The sequence below is a fragment of the Pocillopora damicornis genome, chromosome 9, assembly GCF_964200805.1.
Source record: "Pocillopora damicornis chromosome 9, jaPocDami1.2, whole genome shotgun sequence".
Classification (NCBI taxonomy): domain Eukaryota; kingdom Metazoa; phylum Cnidaria; class Anthozoa; order Scleractinia; family Pocilloporidae; genus Pocillopora; species Pocillopora damicornis.
The window spans coordinates 10,377,806-10,399,095 of record NC_142678.1 but is presented as its reverse complement, the minus strand read 5'-3'; the positions used below and the strand labels follow the sequence as shown (position 1 = coordinate 10,399,095).

The 21,290-nt window shown below is 36.3% G+C and overlaps 1 protein-coding gene across 7 annotated transcripts; it reads left to right on the top strand.

The window, feature by feature from the left end:
* Nucleotides 1–14: 14 nt before the first annotated feature.
* On the top strand, nucleotides 15–19,511 carry LOC113666542 (polyglutamylase complex subunit TTLL1). 7 transcript variants are annotated; one of them, XM_089183233.1, is made up of 15 exons: nucleotides 61–311; nucleotides 2,567–2,827; nucleotides 7,114–7,179; nucleotides 8,955–9,097; nucleotides 9,913–10,017; nucleotides 10,551–10,626; nucleotides 10,738–10,872; nucleotides 11,977–12,085; nucleotides 12,162–12,242; nucleotides 13,152–13,214; nucleotides 13,791–13,831; nucleotides 13,944–13,989; nucleotides 14,305–14,414; nucleotides 17,682–17,735; nucleotides 18,417–19,511. In XM_089183233.1, exons 4-15 carry the CDS (start codon nucleotides 9,001–9,003, stop codon nucleotides 18,535–18,537), a joined length of 1,038 nt encoding a protein of 345 aa, XP_089039359.1. In that variant the 5' UTR covers nucleotides 61–311; nucleotides 2,567–2,827; nucleotides 7,114–7,179; nucleotides 8,955–9,000; the 3' UTR covers nucleotides 18,538–19,511. The 7 variants fall into 7 exon arrangements, with proteins under 7 accessions (XP_027038136.2, XP_027038137.1, XP_027038138.2 ...); XM_089183229.1 differs by lacking the exon at nucleotides 2,567–2,827 and adding an exon at nucleotides 2,233–2,269; XM_089183231.1 differs by lacking the exon at nucleotides 2,567–2,827 and adding an exon at nucleotides 925–976.
* Nucleotides 19,512–21,290: the final 1,779 nt, after the last annotated feature.

The following is a 21,290-nucleotide window of genomic DNA, read 5'->3' as shown; positions in this document are numbered from 1 at the left end:
ACCGCTGACACGATAAAATCATACTGCAGAAGGGGGTCACAGAGTCTACGTGGGAATTCGCGACCCACGGGGGGTCGCCCGTGATGTAATAACTCCCGTTACGAGAAACGTAGTGCATTATGATTGAGGGTCTAAGTGAATTTGAAATTTAAAATTTCCGCTGTTAAGTTGGAGAACATTCACGAGCAGTGAGTTATGTCTGGAGGACGAGTGAAGTACGTGTGTGACCAAGACAAGTCGGTTTTAGTGAACAATTTCGAGAAAAGGGGATGGGTACCTTGTGCCGAAGACGAGGACTGGAATTTTTATTGGTGAGAAGCATTTAAATTTTGGTGAAATTTGAGTTTCTTATCAGTTAAGGCGTGTCAATTGTGTAAATCTTTAGAGCTTGGAATTCGCATTCTGCGACATTTTGTTTACACTATCTGAACGAATGGACTGGTACTTTTGAATATTGATAATAGGACTGTGTAGACTCTAATTTGGTCTGTAATCATATGAGTGATTAACTAAGTCAGACTACCGCGAAGCAGGAGTCCGATTTGTCCATCACAAGTATGATAACAGACAAAATTGGACATCATGAAGTCCTGTTACCCATTAATCATTGTGATTAATTCTGTGATTGGTGAATTTAGACGAGTGAACTATGTATGACTGAAATAAAGGAGCTAATCGTAACCATTTAAGAATTTGTTCATGCTTAGCGTGCGTATATCCAGTTATGGATGCACGTGGGAAGCTTGGAGAGCAAAAAAAGTGCATAAGAGTAGCTTTAGCTTTTACTCTAGCTTTTTGAGTGCTCTCCAAACTTCCCAAGTGCATCCGTAACTCAATATACACATGGCTAAAAGCATAAGCAAATTCTTTTATAACAAAGTAACACTGAACAAAAAATGTTCATGTCATCTTATTTATGCACAGGCATGGGTAAATAGAGATTTTGTTCATAGCAGCTCAATAGGACTTATATGAGGCAAGTAGTCGCGTGCTGTGTTATAATACAATTTCCTCAAATGTGATTGGTGCATGAGCTGCTTCATTTTTTGCTAATCATTCTTTACAATTGTAATCGAACAATGTAACAGGACAGTTGGCTGTAGTTGCACAACTATAATCAGACAGTTGAAGCAGCCAATCATACTAGGTCCACTCAGTTAAATCCACCAATCACAGAATTAGTCACAATAACCATAGCTACAACCACCTATCCTTAAAAAGTTGTGGAATTTCCAAAGTTGAGGAATTTTTAAATTTAGACATTGTCTCTACCAACGATGTTTGTCCTAAATGTATTTGTTTTTCCAGAAATTGTAATGGTTATGATTAATTGGTAACAGGACTTTGTGTCATCCAATTCTGTTTGTAATCATGCTTGTGATTGACAAATTGGACTCCTGCTTCCTAGTCATCCAATTTTGTTAATCACTTGTATGATTACAGAGCAAATTGGACTCCTTTTGCTCCTATTACCATCATTACTGCACCAATCATATTTAAGGAAATTGTAATGGTTATGATTGACACTGTGTCAAAATGTCAGGCAGCTGAACAGGTTTTTGAAATTACTCAGTGTCCAGCAGGTAGACAGGTTTTTGAAATTACTCAGTGTCTAGCAGGTGGACAGGTTTTTGCAATTACTCCATTTCCAGCAGTTGAAACATTTACAAATTTCATTTCATGATATCAGATAGGTTCTTAGCAAGGTGGACACATCACAATTTCTATGGAACTGGGTATTGTGCTTAAGTTTGGAACTCTGTGTTTATTTTGACTGGCTTGTTGCAAGCTCCCAGACATGGAATTCACAAATACTCCAGTCAGTCGAAAGTTTTCCTGCCAGACACAGTGTAATTTTAAAAAACTTGCCTGGCTGCCAAACATGGAGTAATTACAAAAACCTGTCCAGCTGCGTGACACCTAGATACAGTGAATACCTGAGGTGGTTCTCTGGAATATTTATGAATAAACCCCCTTCAGAGCGTGAGTGACGAAATGAAACCTAGTGAACTTTTCCTCTAACAGATTGGTATCTGAGCATGCATAAACTTTTGAATCTGTGGCCTCTTTGCAATCTTTCCTCTGCTGTATGACTGCATTTGCCAACTGTTTTGTATTTGTTAAGTATTGGAGTAAAAGGTAAAATGCAGAGGTTTGATCAATAGCTCTTGTTGATGCAACAAAAGGAGGTCTTCCCAATAGAACATAATCTGTGCACTGGTCACTTGACAGGCTGGGGACAGGACACAAATTAGTGGAATATGTACATGTATTAAATGTTCATTAAATGTATGTTAAACTTTGCCTTTACATATGCTACATGTACCTAGTGCAGTGGACATACCTGCTTCTCTCAAGTGTGAAGATATACAGTTCAAGTCCTGGCCTTGTCAATTTTTTTTTGTCTGTGTTTTTCCTTTCTTTTCTATTATTTTTCCTTTTTTGTCCTTTCAATTTTACATTTTTCCAAAAACAATATGCATGATATGTTCAGAGTGAAAGGCACATGTGAGAATGTGTGATGGCATAACTTTTGCATTTAATTCTATAACAATACAAATTGCAGAAGTGAGACCCTGAAGAAACATTGATCAGAAGTAAACCCAATAAAACCAAGAATGTTAAGAAGAAACCTTATCAGATTTGTTCAATGATGGCCAGAGCTAAACTAGATTCTACAAGTAAATTGAGGGGCCACAAGAGATGTTATGAGTGTCTCATGATAGTCCACCATTTTGAAAACCAAGAGAGGTTTGGGGGATGGCTTGCAGACTTACTGACACCATAATATAGTTCCTGGAAGGAAGACCCGATAAGTACAAAAACTGTATGCTTTTAAACTGTTTTAATACACCTTTTTAAATAGAAATCATGCAGTCATATCAAGCCGCCATGTTTGTCTTGCTTGTTGATCTTTTAAGCTTGTTCTATGTTCGGGTCCAGATATTGCTTGATCTAAACCCTATGGAGCCTTCTTAAGCTAAAAGAGTATTGAAATGTCAGTTTTTGCACTGGTCCTTATTTTCCTATCTCTGCCCACAGGCACAGTAACACTTTTGTAAGTCACCTAATACATCCGCACTATTTTTGCCATTTTTCATAAATATCTTTCATCTTGCCAACTAGGGCAGTATTTTTAAGCAATACTTCAGTCACTACACCAAGCCAGTAAATGACTTATTAATCCTCTGTTTTTCCTGTCTCACAAATCACTTTGGTTGCCAGAAAAATATTGGCTTTGACTTAAATGTATGGTAGTAAATGCTTCATGAAATGGGTTGACACCCAGCCTAAAAATCAAAAATCATTCGTAATAAATTTTAGTCCTTCACAAAAAGTAATTCAGAAAAATGAAACACGAGGTATTTATTCACAGTTGAATTAATTGATGGAGCTTTCATTTATTTTATATCTGAATTCTTTCAAACAATTTATTCATTGTGGAATGGTGAGCAGAGTTTTCAGTTCTGCTTCAGTAAGTTTTTCTAAGTTTGTTTTATTTGGACATTGGTTCTGTAAATTGGGCAACAGAAACCAAAGAAATTAAAGGAGAAAAAGCTGCATTAAATCCCCTTTTGTATAATTAAAGGGTCTCATCTGAGTTTTTGTTAAGGAAAGACCAGGTTTACTCATGCCATCACAGCAAACAAAGGAGTAGACTCTAACAACTGCAAAACATAAATTTGAACTTACTTACAATTACTTTCTTTGCGATCAACTCACTGAACAGAGTTAAATTCCATATTTTAAGCACAGATGGAAGTGAATAATTCATTCTGTAAGATCATGACTGTTTCTTAAGAAAATACTGTCATTACCATCACAGAGCTTGAGTTTGTTTGTCAACCTAATTCTATTTTTTTCTAAAAGTGTAAATGCACTTCTTTTCTAATGGACTCTAATTGACAGGTGTCACATTGTGACACCTGGCAAGTTTATTAGGAAGCCTTTTAATTAAATCACATTTATTGTTATGCAAATAGAAATGTTTAGGTGAAGCCTCTCTCTTTAATTTGCATTACCTCTGTTCTGACAACTAATTACTTGCTCTAAAATTGTTCAGTTTATCGAGGATCTTGTCATATTAAACACCCTAAATCATTGGGTTCCTTTTGGCAAGCACTTGGTAAGTTTAAGAAAAAAATAAAAATGTTACTCTCCAGCGTAGGTTGGATTAGCCCTTAGATGCAAGGTACTTGGTGGCCATGGTAGTCTCTCTGCCATTGGGATACCACACATGGACATAGTGAGGGTTTGCCTGGAGTAATTCCACCTCATTGACCAAAGGCTCCATCTGGTTGATGTGAACTTGATGTTTAATGTAGACATCCAGATGTAACTAGCTTAGTGGGAATGGAGGCACAAGAGGAAGATTGTTGAGAGAAATCAAAAAAGTTCCTGTGAGGTGTTTCATTGGTTGTTGTGCATAAGAGGAAGGGATAGAATGCAGCATATCCAAGAGGACATCTTGCCATTTCTTAGATGGCTGGTTTTTGGATTTTTTGCCTTCCACAGCACTCTACTACCTCTTTCTGCTTCACCATTCCTTTCAGGGTTATAGCTGATGGTCTTACCTGTGGCTACTCATTTAGTTGTCAAAAAGTGTTGGAACTCTCTGCTCATGAAGGATGCCCTTAGATCAGAATGGACATATGCTGGTATTCATACAAAAGAGAAAAGTGAAGTGAGGCACATGATAACCATGCTTGTCAACACATCAGGACAGGGAAAGACAAATGGAAACCTAGAATACTCATCAACCTGGCACCACAAAGAAGTACTTGTTCGGTTACTTGTCAGTGGGGGGGCTTTGAAATAAATGTTGATCCTCTTAAATGTCTGGAATGCCTTGATAAGGGGGACATTCTCTGGGCAGTAGAACTGAGGTTTGCATTCACAACAAACAGAGCACTTGCTTGTAATCTTTATCTCTTTTAGGGAGTAGGGTAAGTTCTTGGTTTGCACAAAATGGTTTGGTCTGGATGGCAGGATGGCAGAGGGACTATGAAGTGAGTCATCAGATGTTGTGGGGCACATTGTGGTAGCACATTTGACTCTGGACATCTACGGTCTGGTGCAACATTGTCACTCTTTATCTTTTCTTTGTGATGTTTGTTGAACATGTAGGATACTGATTTCTGATCAGTCTTAAGGATGAAGAGTCTTCAGTGGCTCACAGCCTCACTTATTGCTTGTGCTTCTTCTCTATGGATACATGCTAAAGCTCACCACTGTGAAGGGTTGGTGAGAAGAAAGCTACAGTTCTTCCATTCTGGTTGAGTGAGGCTAATGGGTTTATAAAACACATCTGTTTTGACAGACAGAGAATGGTCTTGTTAGTTGCAGTGATAACGGCTTCCTCTTATGTCTCCTTTAGACCTTCAACACCTCAACAGCTGTATTTCATTGGGTCAAGGTACATTTTGTGGCAGCTGGAAGCAAGGGTCTCTAAAGTAAAACTTGTTAAAACACTTGATAGGTGGAAAGTGTTGAGTATATGGACAATTTGATGTATAATCTATGGAAAAATCATGCAATTTAAAACAACACCTTCTAAAAGAATGTTCCTCAAATTGTTTTCATACCAGTTATAATCTGCATTCTTGAGTAACAGGCTTCATACATTCTTTTTTCTTCAGCAACAAGATACACTCAGTTATAAGATGCACTCCCAATTTGAGAGAGTGGTAATGTCAAGTTCTCAACTGGAAAGTTTCGTGAAAATACTTGGCTATTGTATGGATCATTAGTTTTTGTGGTTCATGCATGCACAGTGAGAGAACAAACTTAGAGTAGAGTGAAAAATCAGTAATTGTATTTTTATCATGTTAAATTGATAACCACACTGTCACAAAGCTGCACTAAAACATGATGCAGAAGCAAGTTTATGATGCCACATAATTATTTGCATGCAAGAAAACATACTTTGGTAGGCAACAAACATAAACAAAAGATAGCTGGCGCAATGGGGTAACATGGCTTGAACTAAAGAGAATTTTCTTGTTCAAAGCGAGTATGAATTTTTTTTCTTTTTTATGAAATTACAAAATTAAAAGGGGATTATTTTAAGGGGGCTATGCAATAAAAAAATAGGTCACACTGCTTGTATAACAGGAAAGGACCATGACACCTGTTTACCTTGTCCATTGATTGAAAATAAACAATACCATGTTCTAGGAAAGGTACAGTAGATCAGCACTTCTAAGCTATAAATTTAATTTGTAGAGTTGTTTAGGTTAGTGTTAGATTTTGCAACAATAAGATAGTCTAATGTTACAGTTTGAAGAGCAGTTGGGCTAAGCATATCCAGATCTATTTGGTTAGTAAATTTAAAGAACACTATACTCTTACAACCTCATTAAATTTAGGTCAGTCTTCATTTCACTTCAAGTCAGTGGTGTTAGATAGGGAAGGGAAAAACTGAAATTTACTCTGTTCTTGGAGTCATTATCAAGGTGCAAATGCTTGCTAAACTGGGCCAAAATGAGAATACAGTGAGATCATATGCAGATAAATGACAGTTTGGCATTTTTACTAAGCTTAAAAAGTTTAAGTTTGTTATTCATTTTCTGAGGCTTACTTTGTTTGCTTAAAGATTGTTCTCAAAGAGTCAAGGGAATTTCTTCATAGCCTCTGCTTGGGGGAATAAGATAGTAACTTTTGAACTTGGTTTTTGAATAAAGTAAGATGTTTTTTGTCATGAACCTGGTATATCATTATAACCAAGCTCATTAATGGGTTCTCTGTGGCTTAGTGGTAGTGAAGGTATAAGTTTTGCATGCTGGTAGGAATGGGTGTTTTCTCTCTACTAAGCTTGTGACAAATAAGGAACACCTTTCTTAATTCTTGGAAAAATTGAGAGGGGAAATTAAAAAAACCATCCAATTTTGACCCAAGACTATGAAATAGGGTTCCCTTCAGTGTTAGTTAGTATTAATCAAGGGAGTAAATTCTGTGATGGAAGTTATCATTGGATGTTGCATGGAGGTAATGGGGGAAAATACAGTAGAATTTTTTGTTTTAATTAAATATTTGTGAATGTTTCCTAAGACTTCCTTATGGACAAGCATTTCTGATTACCTGATTATTGCAAAAATTATTCCCTGTCAACAGGGCCAGTGTACAGACAGTAAGAGCAATATTTAATGTGGAAACTGGATACAGGCTTGGGGATGATCAGTATGTATAATTAAAGTTTCATTACTATGACAGTTGATATTTTCAATAATTTCAAAACTGTTAAGGCTAGACCCAGCCAGAGGTTACTGTATTTTAAATCATAAACCATTACTGCATGCGCAAACTTATATCACACTTGTGAGCCCAGTTATTTTGTTGATGATTTATGTACTCTATTTGTTTGGAACTCTAGAAATTTGCTTAGAAGTCCAGTTGTGCATTTATTTTATTCTCTATTTGCTAAGGAATATATCAAGCATTGTTCATGAAAATCTTTAATCGAAAGTGACACTTTGACAAAAATATGTATATTTATGCATTGCTGACTAGGTATGTGGTTGTGAAGGCTAAATGTTGGCCAATTTCTTTTAGAGTGAACAAGTTTGTGCAATAAAGTTTGTGCCAGGAAAGAAAGCCAACCATGTGTTTAGTACATTAAATCCACAAGAGTCATCTATGTTTTCTTTGTTTTAAAGGTTCTTGTCAGCAAATTCTGGTCAAAATTCTCAATATTTTGTCTTTTTGCTCTCTAGTTAGAGAAAATAGTCAGGTGTAATTTTTGGGGAAAAAATTGTAAAATATCAGAAAATGTTGCGAATCTTAATTTACATACAGTATGTTGTTTACATCACATCTTTCACTGCACAACAAAAGGGAACTTGTTGCACATTTTGCAAAACACAAAGAAATGAGAGTCTCCATAAGACGGCCAAAAAGGGAAAAGTTGCCAAAGATCTGGAGCCAAAGAAATCAAATTGAAGTATTTCTTTTTCCCACTTTTCCTATTGTTTTCCCCACGAATTTGTTTTTTTTTTTAAATTCATGTTCCCCATTTCATGAAGTGACCTTTCCCACAAATTTCAAAGGAGTTCTTTTTCACAAGACTTTCCAGTGGGTTCGATGTTATGACTGCATTGGCTAGCATTTAAATGAGGTGCAAAAACTGTGAAATTCTTGGAGGCTAAAATCGCAAGGTTTGCTATTACACGAGTTACCTCTACTTAAAGGAGTTAATAGTGTATGTAAATTTGTTGGATTTTCATGAAAATTGGCCTGATGTTCACATACAAAAGTGTGTAAGGCCTGAGCAAAATTGATATATTTCTATCAATGTCCAGGAGGTGGCAACAACCCAAATATTTTCTATTGTCCAACTTGAAAATAGATTTTCTTAGGAACCAATAGGAATATCAGAAAAAGCCTCACATGCTTTGTTAGCCTATTATCTACCGAGTGATACTGTCCAGTTTGTTTTGAGGTCTGTGGTAATGCAGAGGCTGGTAATTCAATAAAGCAAACACTATCAGAGTTGAAGCCTACCTAAACTAAAACTGTGAAAAAATTTAATTTTCATAATTCATTGTTAATAAGCTTTACAGTGATAAATAAAAGTTGGCGCGGGATGATTTTTTTCCAAAGGCACCCCATTTTGTTGATAGTAACCTTAACTGTCTTTTGCCACTTTTTGCACATTCATCCCACACAATGTCCGAAGATTACAAACCTATTAGTCCACTCCATGCACTTTTTTTTGTGTGTGGGATCAAATCAGGCAATCCCAAGCAGTCAAGAAGGGTCCCTGTCATGTAACCAATCAGAACACAGGATTCCTCTATATTGCTCGGGGGGCTGCCAGCATGGCTAAATCTATATGATAAAATCATATCCTATATTTCTGTTTACATGTCAATTTCTACCAATCTTAAGTTACTAGTAAGAGAACTTATGATTTACAAGTCCTTTAACTTGGTCTGACTTAGTCTTTCTTTTCGCAGAGTGATCAATCACTTTCCTAACCACTATGAGTTGACTAGAAAAGATATGATGATGAAAAACATAAAAAGATACCGTAAAGACTTAGATAAAGAGGGCAATCCTGTGTCAGAAAAAGATGATCTAGGGAGATACCTTCATCTTGGTAAATTGTAATTTGTTTATTACTGTTGAAATATTTACAACTGAAGTATCACTTCTCCTTCTTGATAAGAACCTGTAATTTCAACTTTTAAGAAGAAACATACCTTTTCATATCAAAGTATTAACCAAAAGAGGGATGATTAAGATATAGGATAAGCATTGTGGTTCACTCTAGAACAATTCACATGGAAAATGATGCTGACATGTTCATTTCTAGGCACCACATAATTAATGGCGCAACAGAATATTTGACACATCAGTGAAATATTCTTAGCTAGCACTACCTTGAGTTAAAGAGTATTTTCCCATTTCAAGCGATTTCTCTGACTCAGTAGAATTCAAGATATCAATTTTTTTTTTGAGAACAGATTTTTACCAGTGGTATCATTCTCAATGAATCAGCAAAGACCAAAAGTGTGAAAATTTATTAATTGCATGCTGAAGGACATCATGTCAACAAAAACTATGAAGGAACTTTGTGTGAGTTGATGATTTTCTTTTGTTTTTGGGTGTGGGTAATCTGTTGATTTTTTTTCTCATTATTGCAAAAATTGACCGATGAGGGTGATCTGCTGCACAGGTTAATGGACAGAAATTATGGTAGATCTCATTTGCCCAAGTTTAGAGCATGATTCGTGATAAGAGTATGGTATTGGGCTCAGGGAATGGGAAAGTATTCAGAGGTTATAGGTACCAATAAGTGTTAGGGAACAGAGTGAGATGATAGCTAGGCTATATGGGGAAAGATATTGGGGGGAATCTGGCTTTAGCTTCAACCTTTTTAAAGTAAAGCTGTTTACCTTTCTCTCCTTTCAGATTTTATTCCAGTTACATTCATCTTGCCAGCAGATTATAATCTTTTTGTAGAGGAATTTAGAAAAAATCCATCCAGTACTTGGATCATGAAGCCAACTAATAAATGCAAGTGGCAGCTTTCTCTAAAGTTTCTTAGAAATTCTAAAGCCAAGGCTTCCAGGAAACCTGGAAGAACTAGATATTAACATATGAAATACATTTATCTTTCCCTATAGTGAAAGGTTTTTGCAAAATTGTGATTATTTTCCTGTTTTTTTCTTTTTGTCAGCTGGTAGTGATGCAAGTTAATTCTATTCTTATAAAAAAAAAAAGTGTGAGCAGGAAAACTGTAATGTCTCACATCTGTGAAAGGTGTGACAAATTAGTTCTCTGGTGTAAGTTTGGAGGTGTTCAATCTGCAGGTGTGTTTTGGTGGCCGTAAGTCCTCTGCAGAATTACCCAGGATCATTTGGAGTAGGGCATGATATGTAATTGGAAAAATATCAGTTCTTGAAGAACTTTTAAAAGAGCAATCTTATTGTTTGGTTTTAGTAACTGGTGGAAGCCTGTAGAGTGGCTTATTAGTCAAACACTGTACTTGAGTAAGCTGCTGCACACTTAAATATTTTTAATGTATTGGTGTTCTGTTATTTTTCCAGCTCAAGGCAAAGGGATTTTTCTAATCAACAGGCTGTCACAGTTGAAGAAGTGGTCTAAAGACAGTAGAGGAACACTGTATGTTGATACACAATAGACAATATTGCTTACTGGCTTTGTGAATTTTAGGTGTAACATCTAATTTCTCCCACAAAATTTAGTTTGTTCTGTTTTATGCTCCTCTTACAGACTTGTTCACCCAAGTGGAAAGGATGCCTATGTAATATCCAGATATATTGATAATCCATTGCTTATTGGTGGCAAAAAGTTTGACCTACGTATCTATGTCTTGGTGACATCCTATCGGCCACTAAAGTGCTACTTGTAAGTCTTTCTTGAAAAGTTATAAATAGAAATTGTCTGGAAAATTTATTGCAAGTAGATTACCAAAGTATCAAGGGATCTGGGTTAATACATATACTTGTTCATTTTCCATTCCCATAGACAGATGGCATTTGATTGGTGTTTTGGATTAAACTGTTAAATACATTATTTGATAGTGCACTTTACTAACTTCAACAGCCATAATGAGCAGTGTAGTGTGTAAGGAGATATCTTGAAATTTTTATGACTAGAATTTCATTGCGTTCTATGTAAAAGAGGTATGTGAGGGAATCCGCCTAAAAAAACTACTTAATTGGCAATTGTTTTAATTGTTCTCTTGCAAAAGGAATGTGTTAGATGCAATTTAACCCTTTAACCCCCAAGATTGTAATGTTGATTCTCTCCTCTAGCTGCTACACATGTCCTTGCAAATCAGGTAGAAGAATTTTGTGTTAGATCAGGATAAAAACTTTTACCTGATAAGTTTGAATGTTTCCATTACCTGTTTGCCAGATATGTGTATGGATATTTTAGGGAGAAGTTTCATGTTACTTCTGGGAGTTAAAGGGTCAAATACTTTCAATGTCTCTTGGAAATTCAATAGAGTAACTACCAAAAAAGAAGTAGTGAAAATTTGGCTAAAGGAAGTGTATCTGAGCTGCAAAATTGTCTGCGAAAGGGAAGTAGGAATGAAAAAAACATCCTGGAAATATTGGCAGAAGTGGGTAAAAAGAACTTATTATCTCAAGGGGAGAGGGTTTCTTTTTTGTCTGGAGTAGCCCAAGGTGACTAGACTTGCAACAAATTCTGAATTACGTATTTCCAGTTTGACAGGGGGATGGTCACTAGTCAAGAAAATATGCTGAACCACATGCTATCACCAAAATGTCTGTTCCTTGGTCAAAAGGTTGAGTCTTTCTAAGATGAATCTCATTGTTACCTCAAGCAACTTGTACATTATCAAAACATGTTCTATTTTATTATCTCACCTTGCTCTAACAGCTTCTTAACTTACCTTGCTAAAAGCTTTTACAGCAGAGAAAGACATGTTGTTTTAAAAAAAAGATTTTAAATTGTAGTGTCTCTCCTTGCTTTCTTCTGCAGGTACAAACTTGGATTCTGTCGATTTTGCACTGTCCAATACAATGCAAGTCTGAGTGAACTTGACAACATGTTTGTCCATCTTACAAATGTTGCAATTCAAAAATATGGGGTAAGAGAGATTTGAGATCAAAATGAAATGATTGTTTGGAATGCTATCTTATAGCTACAATGTTTCTTTTTCAAAGGAAGAGTATAATCCAATTCATGGAGGTAAATGGACAGTAAAAAATTTACAATTTTATCTTGAAGGAACAAGAGGGAAGGAGGTGAGTAATTTGGCTCAGATTTTGTAAAAGTGCTCCTTTCCGAATTTTTTAGACTATTAACACAGTGAACTAATTAACAATAAAAAATAAGTCCTGAGAGATGATTCTTATACTTTCTGATACTTTGTTTAATTTGGCCAACTGATAAGTAACTTACTCTTGACTAATTTTCTATTCAAAACTGTAATTGAGAAATCACAAATTATTTAAGGACATTTTTGCTATCTGGGGGTAGTAGAATAATCAAAGCAAAGCAGAACTCAAAAGGCACTGTAAATTTTCTGATGAGAAAGAGAAAACGTCTTGCCAAGAGTGACTAGGATTTGTGGTGTGCCCAACTTTCAAAGCTTGGCAAAACAAATTTTTTTCCTCAGGTTTTACTAATACCTGATTACCCAATACATGCTCACAGAAGCTAAGTGGAAAACACATGACAGAAAATTATCACCTTTCTGCAAAGCACCATTTTGCTTGCTGTAAATGTAAGCAGTTCAACAATACTACTGGCTGGTTGTTAAAAGTGACTTTAGTGTTGACATGGTTCTCTGAGAAGGCATGACATGCTGCTTAACTTTTAAGAAGTTTTTTGGACAAGGTATCTCCTCTTTGGATGAGTAGGGCCATGCATTAATGACATCAGGAAAGTGCTAAACTCTTGTAACTTTGATGAAACAGTCCAATTCTTTAAGAGCTGTGGGAGGAAATGTGTTTAATAGTGAGCAGTTTGCCTTCATGGTCAGTGGTACTTAGTGATGGCAAAGATGTTCCTGGTCTTGAATTTGATAGAGAAAGAAAAGAATACACCATCAACCAGCTTAAATGGGACTAGGCTTGCACTTGTCAATGTCTTGACAGTGCAACATGGTATTGAGATTTTTGTTCACAGCTGTATCATCTGATGCATTGTAGGTTACAGATAAACTATTTGATGACATAAACTGGTGCATAGTTCACTCTCTGAAGGCTGTTCAGGTAATTTCAGTTGATCCAGTTGTACCAATAAATAGAGCCCCTTCATATCCATGTGGTAGAGATATGAAGGAAATCAGTGATTCAGACATAATTTTTCCTTATTGATAGGTTCTAAATAGTTCATTTCAATAAGGTCTCATATTGGTTATGTTAAAAGTCTCTGAGTCACTTATCCTTTTTATTAGCAATAACTGATCAGTGATTCCCCCTTCTATCTAGTATGGGTTTTTTTTTTTAAATTACAGAAGAAATTTTGTTATAATATCAAAAATGTATTATGCCTTTTAACTGACAAGTTTGTCTATTCTCCTAACTTGTTGGCTGAGTAATGCTTTGTTCTTGAAAGAAGAATTGTCAAAATATTAATAAAATATCACCTCAAGTGAGGTGCAACTTTGTTATTGTGTGAGTTAAAATAATTTATCCTTTGGTATCAGTAATTGGTATTAAACACTATAGTCGCAAAATTCAGGTGCACTTTCATTTGCATCTAGAAATTTTGATTCAATTTCCATAGCTCTTAGCCATTTGCAAATGCTTAAGGTTCCTCAACAAATATGCTATATTAATTTTCAGAATGTTATAGCCAATGACAGGCACTGCTTTGAATGTTATGGGTAAGTATAAACAAATATGAGAATTCATCTAAGTCATTTCCAATTTCATCAACTGTAGCAAAAGCATGCCTGTATGTTTCTTATTAAATGCATTTTTATCCCTTGATTTCAGCTATGACATCATCATTGATGATAATCTGAAGCCTTGGCTTATAGAGGTTAGTCTAGTGCATGAGCTGTTTTTGTGCATTTTGCAAATTAACTGTTGTTGTTTTTTTGATAAAAATGTGTGCTGATGGCTAGGTTGTTTCTCAAATTGGTCACAGTTTTGATTATTGGGTAACAGCACTCTGTGTGGTCAAATTATATCTGCAATCATATTCATGATTGACAATTTGAACTCCCACTTCACAGTCCTCCAATTCTATTTATCATTCAATGGACTTCCCAGGACCCTATTACCATTATTTATTGTGCAGAATTTATATATCTAGTGGTTGTCAGGTGTCCAGTAACTTTTTTTTTATTTGCAGGTGAATGCCTCTCCTTCACTGACATCCACTACATCTGCTGACAGAATTATGAAGTACAATCTCATACATGACACTCTTAGTATTGTGCTACCTAATGGGGAAATTCCAGAGTGAGTAAAACAGTAGATGTTCCTCTGGGCATAGCTGCATTTTTTATTTAAGATTACTGTCAAAAAAATCTGGTCAAAATGTTCACAATTTCATTTTTTTGCTTTGAGAAAGAAGTATAAGTTGCAGTAAAAAAATTGTTAAATCTAAATGTTGGATGCAACTGAAAGAATAATTGAATGGATGTCAAAACCAATTGAACAAATGTTACTTCACTTTGAACGGATGCTAATGTATTTTGAACGGATATGCAAATGGTTTGAATGGTTTGTCAAATGCTTTGAACGGATTTTTTTGAGGCATTTAAACGAATAACAAACAGATACAGATGGTTTACCCATTCAAACAGAGAAACATTAGTGTCCATTTTGCCTTTCACAGTCACATATACTTGGGGAACCTGTACTGTAGAGTGAAAGGTGTCACAAACGTTGATGTTAGCTATGGGCTTTCATCCAACATCCCGATTTGCACATTCTGTTTACATCATGTCATACACTGCACAACAAAAGGGAATTTTTGGCATATTTCACAAAATGTTGTAAAATAAGAGGCTTCTCTCAGCCAACAAGAGAAAAGGCAGGAGAGAGCCAGAGGTGAAGAAATTGAAGTTCAGCTTTTCTTTTTCCTTAGCTTTCTTTACTCACTTTCCTTCTGCTTTTCCTGATGAATTTTGGATTTCACTTAATTTGTGTTCCCTCATGTTACCTATGACCCTGTTACACCCTGTTATCTATGAGCCGTAACTAGTAACCTGTTACCCTTGATCCACTACTTGTCACTTGTTTTCTATGAACCATTACTGGTGACCTGTTACCCATAGCCTCCTACTTGGTACTTGTTTTCTGACCCATTATAGTGACCAGTTACCCAAGATCTACTACTTGTTACTTGTTATGTATAAGCCATTACAAATGACACATTACCCATGATCCTCTACTTGTTAGCTATTGTCTATGACCCATTCTTAATGACCTGTTACTCATTACCCTCTTCTCGTTACCTGTTATCTATGAGCCATTTTTAGTGACCTTTTGCCCATGATCCACTTCTTGTTCCCTGTTTTCTATAGCCCATAATTAGTGACATGTTACCTAGGACCCATTACTCGTTATCTGTCATCTATGATTTACTACCAATGACCTGTTACCTATGATCCTCTACTTGTTACCTGTCATCTAAGACCCACTACTTGTTACTTGTTAACCATGATCCACTACTCATAACCTGTTATCTGTGAGCCATTACTAGTGACCTGTTACCCACAATCCACTTCTTGTTACCAGTTATCTTTGACCCATAAGTTGTGAACTGTTACCCATGACCTGTTACTCACAACCTGTCACATATGATCCATTACTTGTGACCTGTTACCCATAACCAACTTTTTGTTACTTGTTATCTACCTGTTACTCATGACCCACTATTTGTAACATACTACGTTATTCATTACCTGTGTTCTACTTGGTACCTGTTTCTATAACCCTATACTTGTGAACTGTAATGTGTGACCCACCACTTGTTGCATCTTACCATTACTTGTGACCTGTTAAACATGACCAAATACTCGTTACCCATTATGTATATGACCATTACTTGTGCTAATTTTTGCAGGACGAAGGGTTATCTAATGTTGAATTAAATGAAATAAAAAGCTACCTTGGTCAGTCCTCTCCTGTGACGAATGACACCAGTAAACAGTAAAAGGACCGCATGCCACTTTGTTGAATAAATCCTGTAACAAACATGATTTTGATTTATTCAGTTGCCTTTTTTTGAACATCACATTAATCAGAACCCATTTTTACTTGCATTCATCATGAGCCATTGATATTTTTCCAAGTGAAATGCCAAAAGTATTGCTAATCTGTGAAATGGTCTCTTTTACGGTTGATCTTTCGGTTGTCACACATTGTGTGATATACTAGAGAACAGTTGTGAAGGAAACTGCCATGAGATAACTTACAAAATTATTTCATTCTGCAATGCTATCGAAGTAGACACAAATTGATGTGGTTTAATCGTGTTTTGATCAAAGTTGGTCATTTTTTCTTTACATAAATTGTTCAATAAGAGAAAGCAAAGGAGCAAACTTATAAATGGTCTGTTGAAAAATAGATGTCTTGCTGGGAGTGACAAGGGTTTCTGGTTGGCTTGAATCCCAAGATTTTTGTTAATCTCTTGTCATGCTTTTGAGTTCCTCTGGTCTGTCCCTTAAATATGACAAATTGACAGAGCTATTGTCAAGAAGCAGAGTACACGGCACTGAAAGCTGATCAGGTCTTGCACTGTCTTTACAATTAAATATGCAGACAATTTTAGCTCCTGTTATTTCCTGTAGGTTCAAGAAATTGCAAAACTTTTTTTCTTGAGGCATAAAGACATTATTGTAAGATTCTACGCTTTCTGTCCTGAACAAGAAATAAGGGTAAAGACTAACTCTCATACTAAGTATGACTGGCTGCTTCAACTGTCCAATCACAACTCTACAGAATGAATTATGAAAAATAAAGCAGCTACTGCACCAATTACATTTGAGGAGATTGTAACGGTTATGATTAATACATTCAAAGGATTCTCCCCTTTTGAATGAAAGTGGCATAAGGAGGATAATTTATTAGCAAATGTTGCAACTCAACGGAAACAACTGCTCGAATTGCTTAAGACTGTTTCTTTTCATCCATTAGAGGGGACATCATTTCATACTTTGATTTTGTGACAACTTGTTGATTTCAATCAGTATCCCACTTTTTTTTGAAGCAGATAATTATTAAACTTAATATTAATCTGCTTCGAACAACATCATAATTCACAGTGGATAAGTATCAATGTCATGATAATCCCCTTTGTCTGGCACAGTATGAATTCAATAACTTTGCTTCACATGGCACACAACATTTATTTTTTCCCATCAGCTGTGACCAGTTACTTGCGACCCACTTCTTGTTTCCTGTTACTTTTGACCCAATACTTGTGACTGTGTACCTCTGACCTGCTATTTATGACCTATGACACACTTCTGGTGTTCTTCCACCTGTGTACTACTACTTATGAAAAGTTCCCTGTCACTCATCATTGTTTTTATAAAAGTATTCATAGTAAGAGCTAGATTTTCTAAATTTTGCCATTACCACATAGTTTTTTGTCAAACACTTTTTTGCTAGTCATGCCTGCGAAATCAATTGGCTGAGTTTTTAGTCGGCTTTTCGATATTGGCCTCAGTAAACGTCTTTGTAATTCCTCGTGCTAATCGCTTCTTTCTTTACTAGTGTTAGATGGAATAAGATACCGTCCAAAGATGCTCTGGGAAATTTTGAAGTACTGTAAGTAAAGTGTTAGCTTTAGTGGTTTTCCCTAGTGAGAACTTTTTCTTCTTTCTGATATCGTGCCCTTTTTCTGGTAATAGTTGTTTTGCAACTATAATAACAGCCTTTTTTTATGCAATTTGATAATTTTCCTTTCTAGTTCGTATACATTTCATTGAATGTGTGCTTGTTTTGTGGCTGGAATTTTCCCACTAACAGCGCACGCTCTCGTCGACTACGTTGGGGTCAATTGTCACCCAACAATGAAACTGTTTGCCGTCGAGGGTTTTTTTAGCAGGCAAAAATTGCAAAATCTTTGACGTCGGAGGGTAACAGGGTAATGTTTCCTGCGAAAGTTTTGCGATGACTGCCGTTAAACGTGAACAGAACGTGATTGAGGATGGGGTGACATTTCTGCGCTGTTGTGTTTTGAGCTTTCAGGCGCTTCCATGCCATTTATATATAGTGTTTCGCTATCCATTCGCATTGAAAATGTTTTCCTCCGCGGGACGAGAAGTAATGTGTTTAATATATCTTGATAACTTTCAAGTTGATAAGTGCGTTAATTTGAAAGTCCGCTTGTTATTCTTATTATTTGGAGAGTAAGTAGAAAGGTAAACACGTTTGAGTTAATGCCTTTTCCTTGCACATAGTAGTGCAATTTAAATTTGTTAACTCAAACACTTATTGGTTACCCAGGTATGACGAAGAATTAGCCTGTCAAGATTCGTTGGAGAGAGACTCGCGATCTAGAACAGGACAGACAGTTGCCTCTCGAGGTATTAAAGAAGGCAAAATCAAACAAGCTACTTGGAAATAAACTGCAATCACTTAATGCTGATAATAGCCATCTACGCTCGAAAGATCGGACCTGTGAATCCCTACACCCCACATTTTTTTTTTCTTTGTATCATGCACAGAGCAAAACATTTTAACAAATAATGCTACAAGCTGAAAGTTGGGCTTTATAAAGGCATTAAGAGGTATAAAGATACTTTTACCGCAATTGGCAGTAACGTCGCAATCTGATTGGATAACTTGGACCTCGAGGTTGACATCAGGAAGACCGGCCACTAGTGGAGCCAATTAAAAAAAGATGGCCTAGAACAGAGATCCCTGGCGGCCTATGCCCCAGGAGGTGCGATGGTCTTAGATAGATAGATGGTAAGTCTGTAACAAATTTTGACCACTGTGCTGACGAATATCGGTGTGAATAACAGCACAGAATACGCTAAACCACTGTCGATTTGTTAAATTTATTACTTCGTTTGAAATGGTATTCCGTTATAGAGACTCTAATATATCAGTACACTAATAAGTTAAGTAGTACGAATGAAATTAGAAAATGGAATGAAAATATGCACAGAGAAACTGGGCTTGAAAGCGATAGAGCAATAAGGTAATAAATCACCAGTATTACAAAAATGTTAAAATCAAAAAAAGACTTTTAAATATATGAAAAATCGAGATTGTAAAGTAAATGCCACTGAGATCAGGCCGTAAGATAACCAACCGTCTGAAGGTAGCCACATTCCTAGTAATATTTTTAATATCATCGCGCTATAAGAGTTTTTGGCGCGAAAGACTGGTAGACAGACTGCATAGTCTTTTGCTAATACTAAAATGATTGGTGAATTTTTTTTGTGAAGTAGCTTGGTGCCAAACTATTGATGCATGCATGTACCAGTAAGTCGTTCAAGAAAATGTTATATTTCAAATTAAGTCACCCTAGAAATTGTGTACTTTCCAATATTTGATCTTATTTCCATCGTCCCAATACAAATTTTGATGCAATGTCCTGGAGTAGCTAGAGGTAGTACACATTCTTGTGCCGATCGCATTCCATTCACACACATTTCACACTCACATTTCACACTCGCAACCACACAATCAAATCTATCATTCTTAAAAGTTTTACTTACTTGAAAACGATTAAGAGACTGGTATTATATTTTCAAAACCTCCACTAATTTTAAAAACAAAGGCGAAAACATAGGCAACTTTTTGGTCAGAAGTTCATTTCAAACCGATGACCAACCTGGAACTTTCAAATGTGCTCGTTAACGATGCAAAACTTTTCCTTTCATGGATAACGTAGAGAAAATGAAGGGACCCAAGAGATCCATTGAGATCAATGATCACTTTACGTGGACCTCTGCCAATGTCATCTATTGCATAACCTGTACTTATTGAAAAAGGTATGCATTGGTGAACCAGGAAGACGACAAGGTGACCAGTTCTGAGAACACCTTCACGACGTAGAAAGAAATGACAAGGACGCCTTCAAATTATTCTCGAAACATGTTAATCTACCTAATCCTTCTAAACAGCATATGACAGTTTGCGGCCTTTTCCTGCGTCTAGGCAGTTCGGAAAGCCACAAAACTCTTGATTAAAAATTTTTCTTTCAAACTGACACTGTTAATCACCACTGTTTCAACAAGCGCTTTTCATTCAACTAATTTAGTCTCAATGATTGTGGATATATGAAAATCATATATGTACACCGCGGTGAAGAAACGAAAATAGGAGATCCTCGCACCTATGAACACTACTGAACTAGTAGTTGAATTAAGATCTGAAAAATTCAGGCTCGTATGGGATTTGAACCCATGACCTCAGCGATACCGGTGCAGCGCTCTACCAACTGAGCTAACAAGCCAACTGGGAGCTGGACATTATGTTGGGTCCAAATAAACCATCCAAGTGAAGAATAATGACTCTTATTTTCTCGTCACCATATTCACACCAATAGTGTAGCTCCATCTTCTACATTTGAACATACACACAACCCACAATTCGTCCATGTGCTCTGACGAAGGGCTAACGCTCAAAAAGTCAGCTTTGAAACTCTTCTGGAAATGTTCGCATGTTTGGCCAAACAATTGCAATTTACAAATCGATTTAAACTATCCAAGAAAGTCATGCGGCACAGGGCATGTTCTTGCCTTTTGCCGAGTCGATCAATGAGATTTTGCAAGGTTTTCCTTGCAAAAAAAGCATTGGTTGTTTTCGTTAGCTCCTATTTTAGTTGGTATTCTCTCGCATAAAAGTTTGAAAGGAAATTCACCTATCTTTGTGCTTTTTGTACCGTTATAATGGAGCTGGTAGGCTGTGATCCACTTGATGCTACTTTGACTAACTCTGCAATCGCCTATCCATTTTGATGGCTTTTGGGCATAGCCACTTTCTCCTGCAAATCAATTTTTTGTGAGCAAGCCGGCGTTGGGGACTTGCTAACTGTATCATAAAAAATTTCAAATTTGTTGCTGCACGTAAGAAAGTGCCTGCAGCTTGAATACCAAATTGATTTTATGGTGGAGATCATTCTGATGTATGCTAGCAGCTAACCCTAAGCAAAATGTGTTTGGTTTGAAAGCACTGTAGGGTGAGCAATTTTTGACTGTCAACTTTTAGGTGTTTATTTTCGTAATGCCGTAGTTGGAAACTACTTGATTATCATTACTTATTAGTGAGTCGTATCAGAGATTTTGCTTGAGGAATTGACTTTTGGAGGTGACGTTTCTTTCAAAATTGATTCATGCCCTTAATTTGAAAATTTCTTCAAAAAAT

Excerpts from the sequence above, each read along its gene's own strand:
- LOC113666542 (XM_027182335.2), top strand. The coding sequence starts at position 196 with ATGTCTGGAGGACGAGTGAAGTACGTGTGTGACCAAGACAAGTCGGTT. Across the intron at positions 10,873-11,976 it reads CGGCCACTAAAGTGCTACTT|GTACAAACTTGGATTCTGTC; the intron begins GTAAGTCTTTCT and ends TTTCTTCTGCAG. Across the intron at positions 13,215-13,790 it reads ACTCTCTGAAGGCTGTTCAG|AATGTTATAGCCAATGACAG; the intron begins GTAATTTCAGTT and ends ATTAATTTTCAG.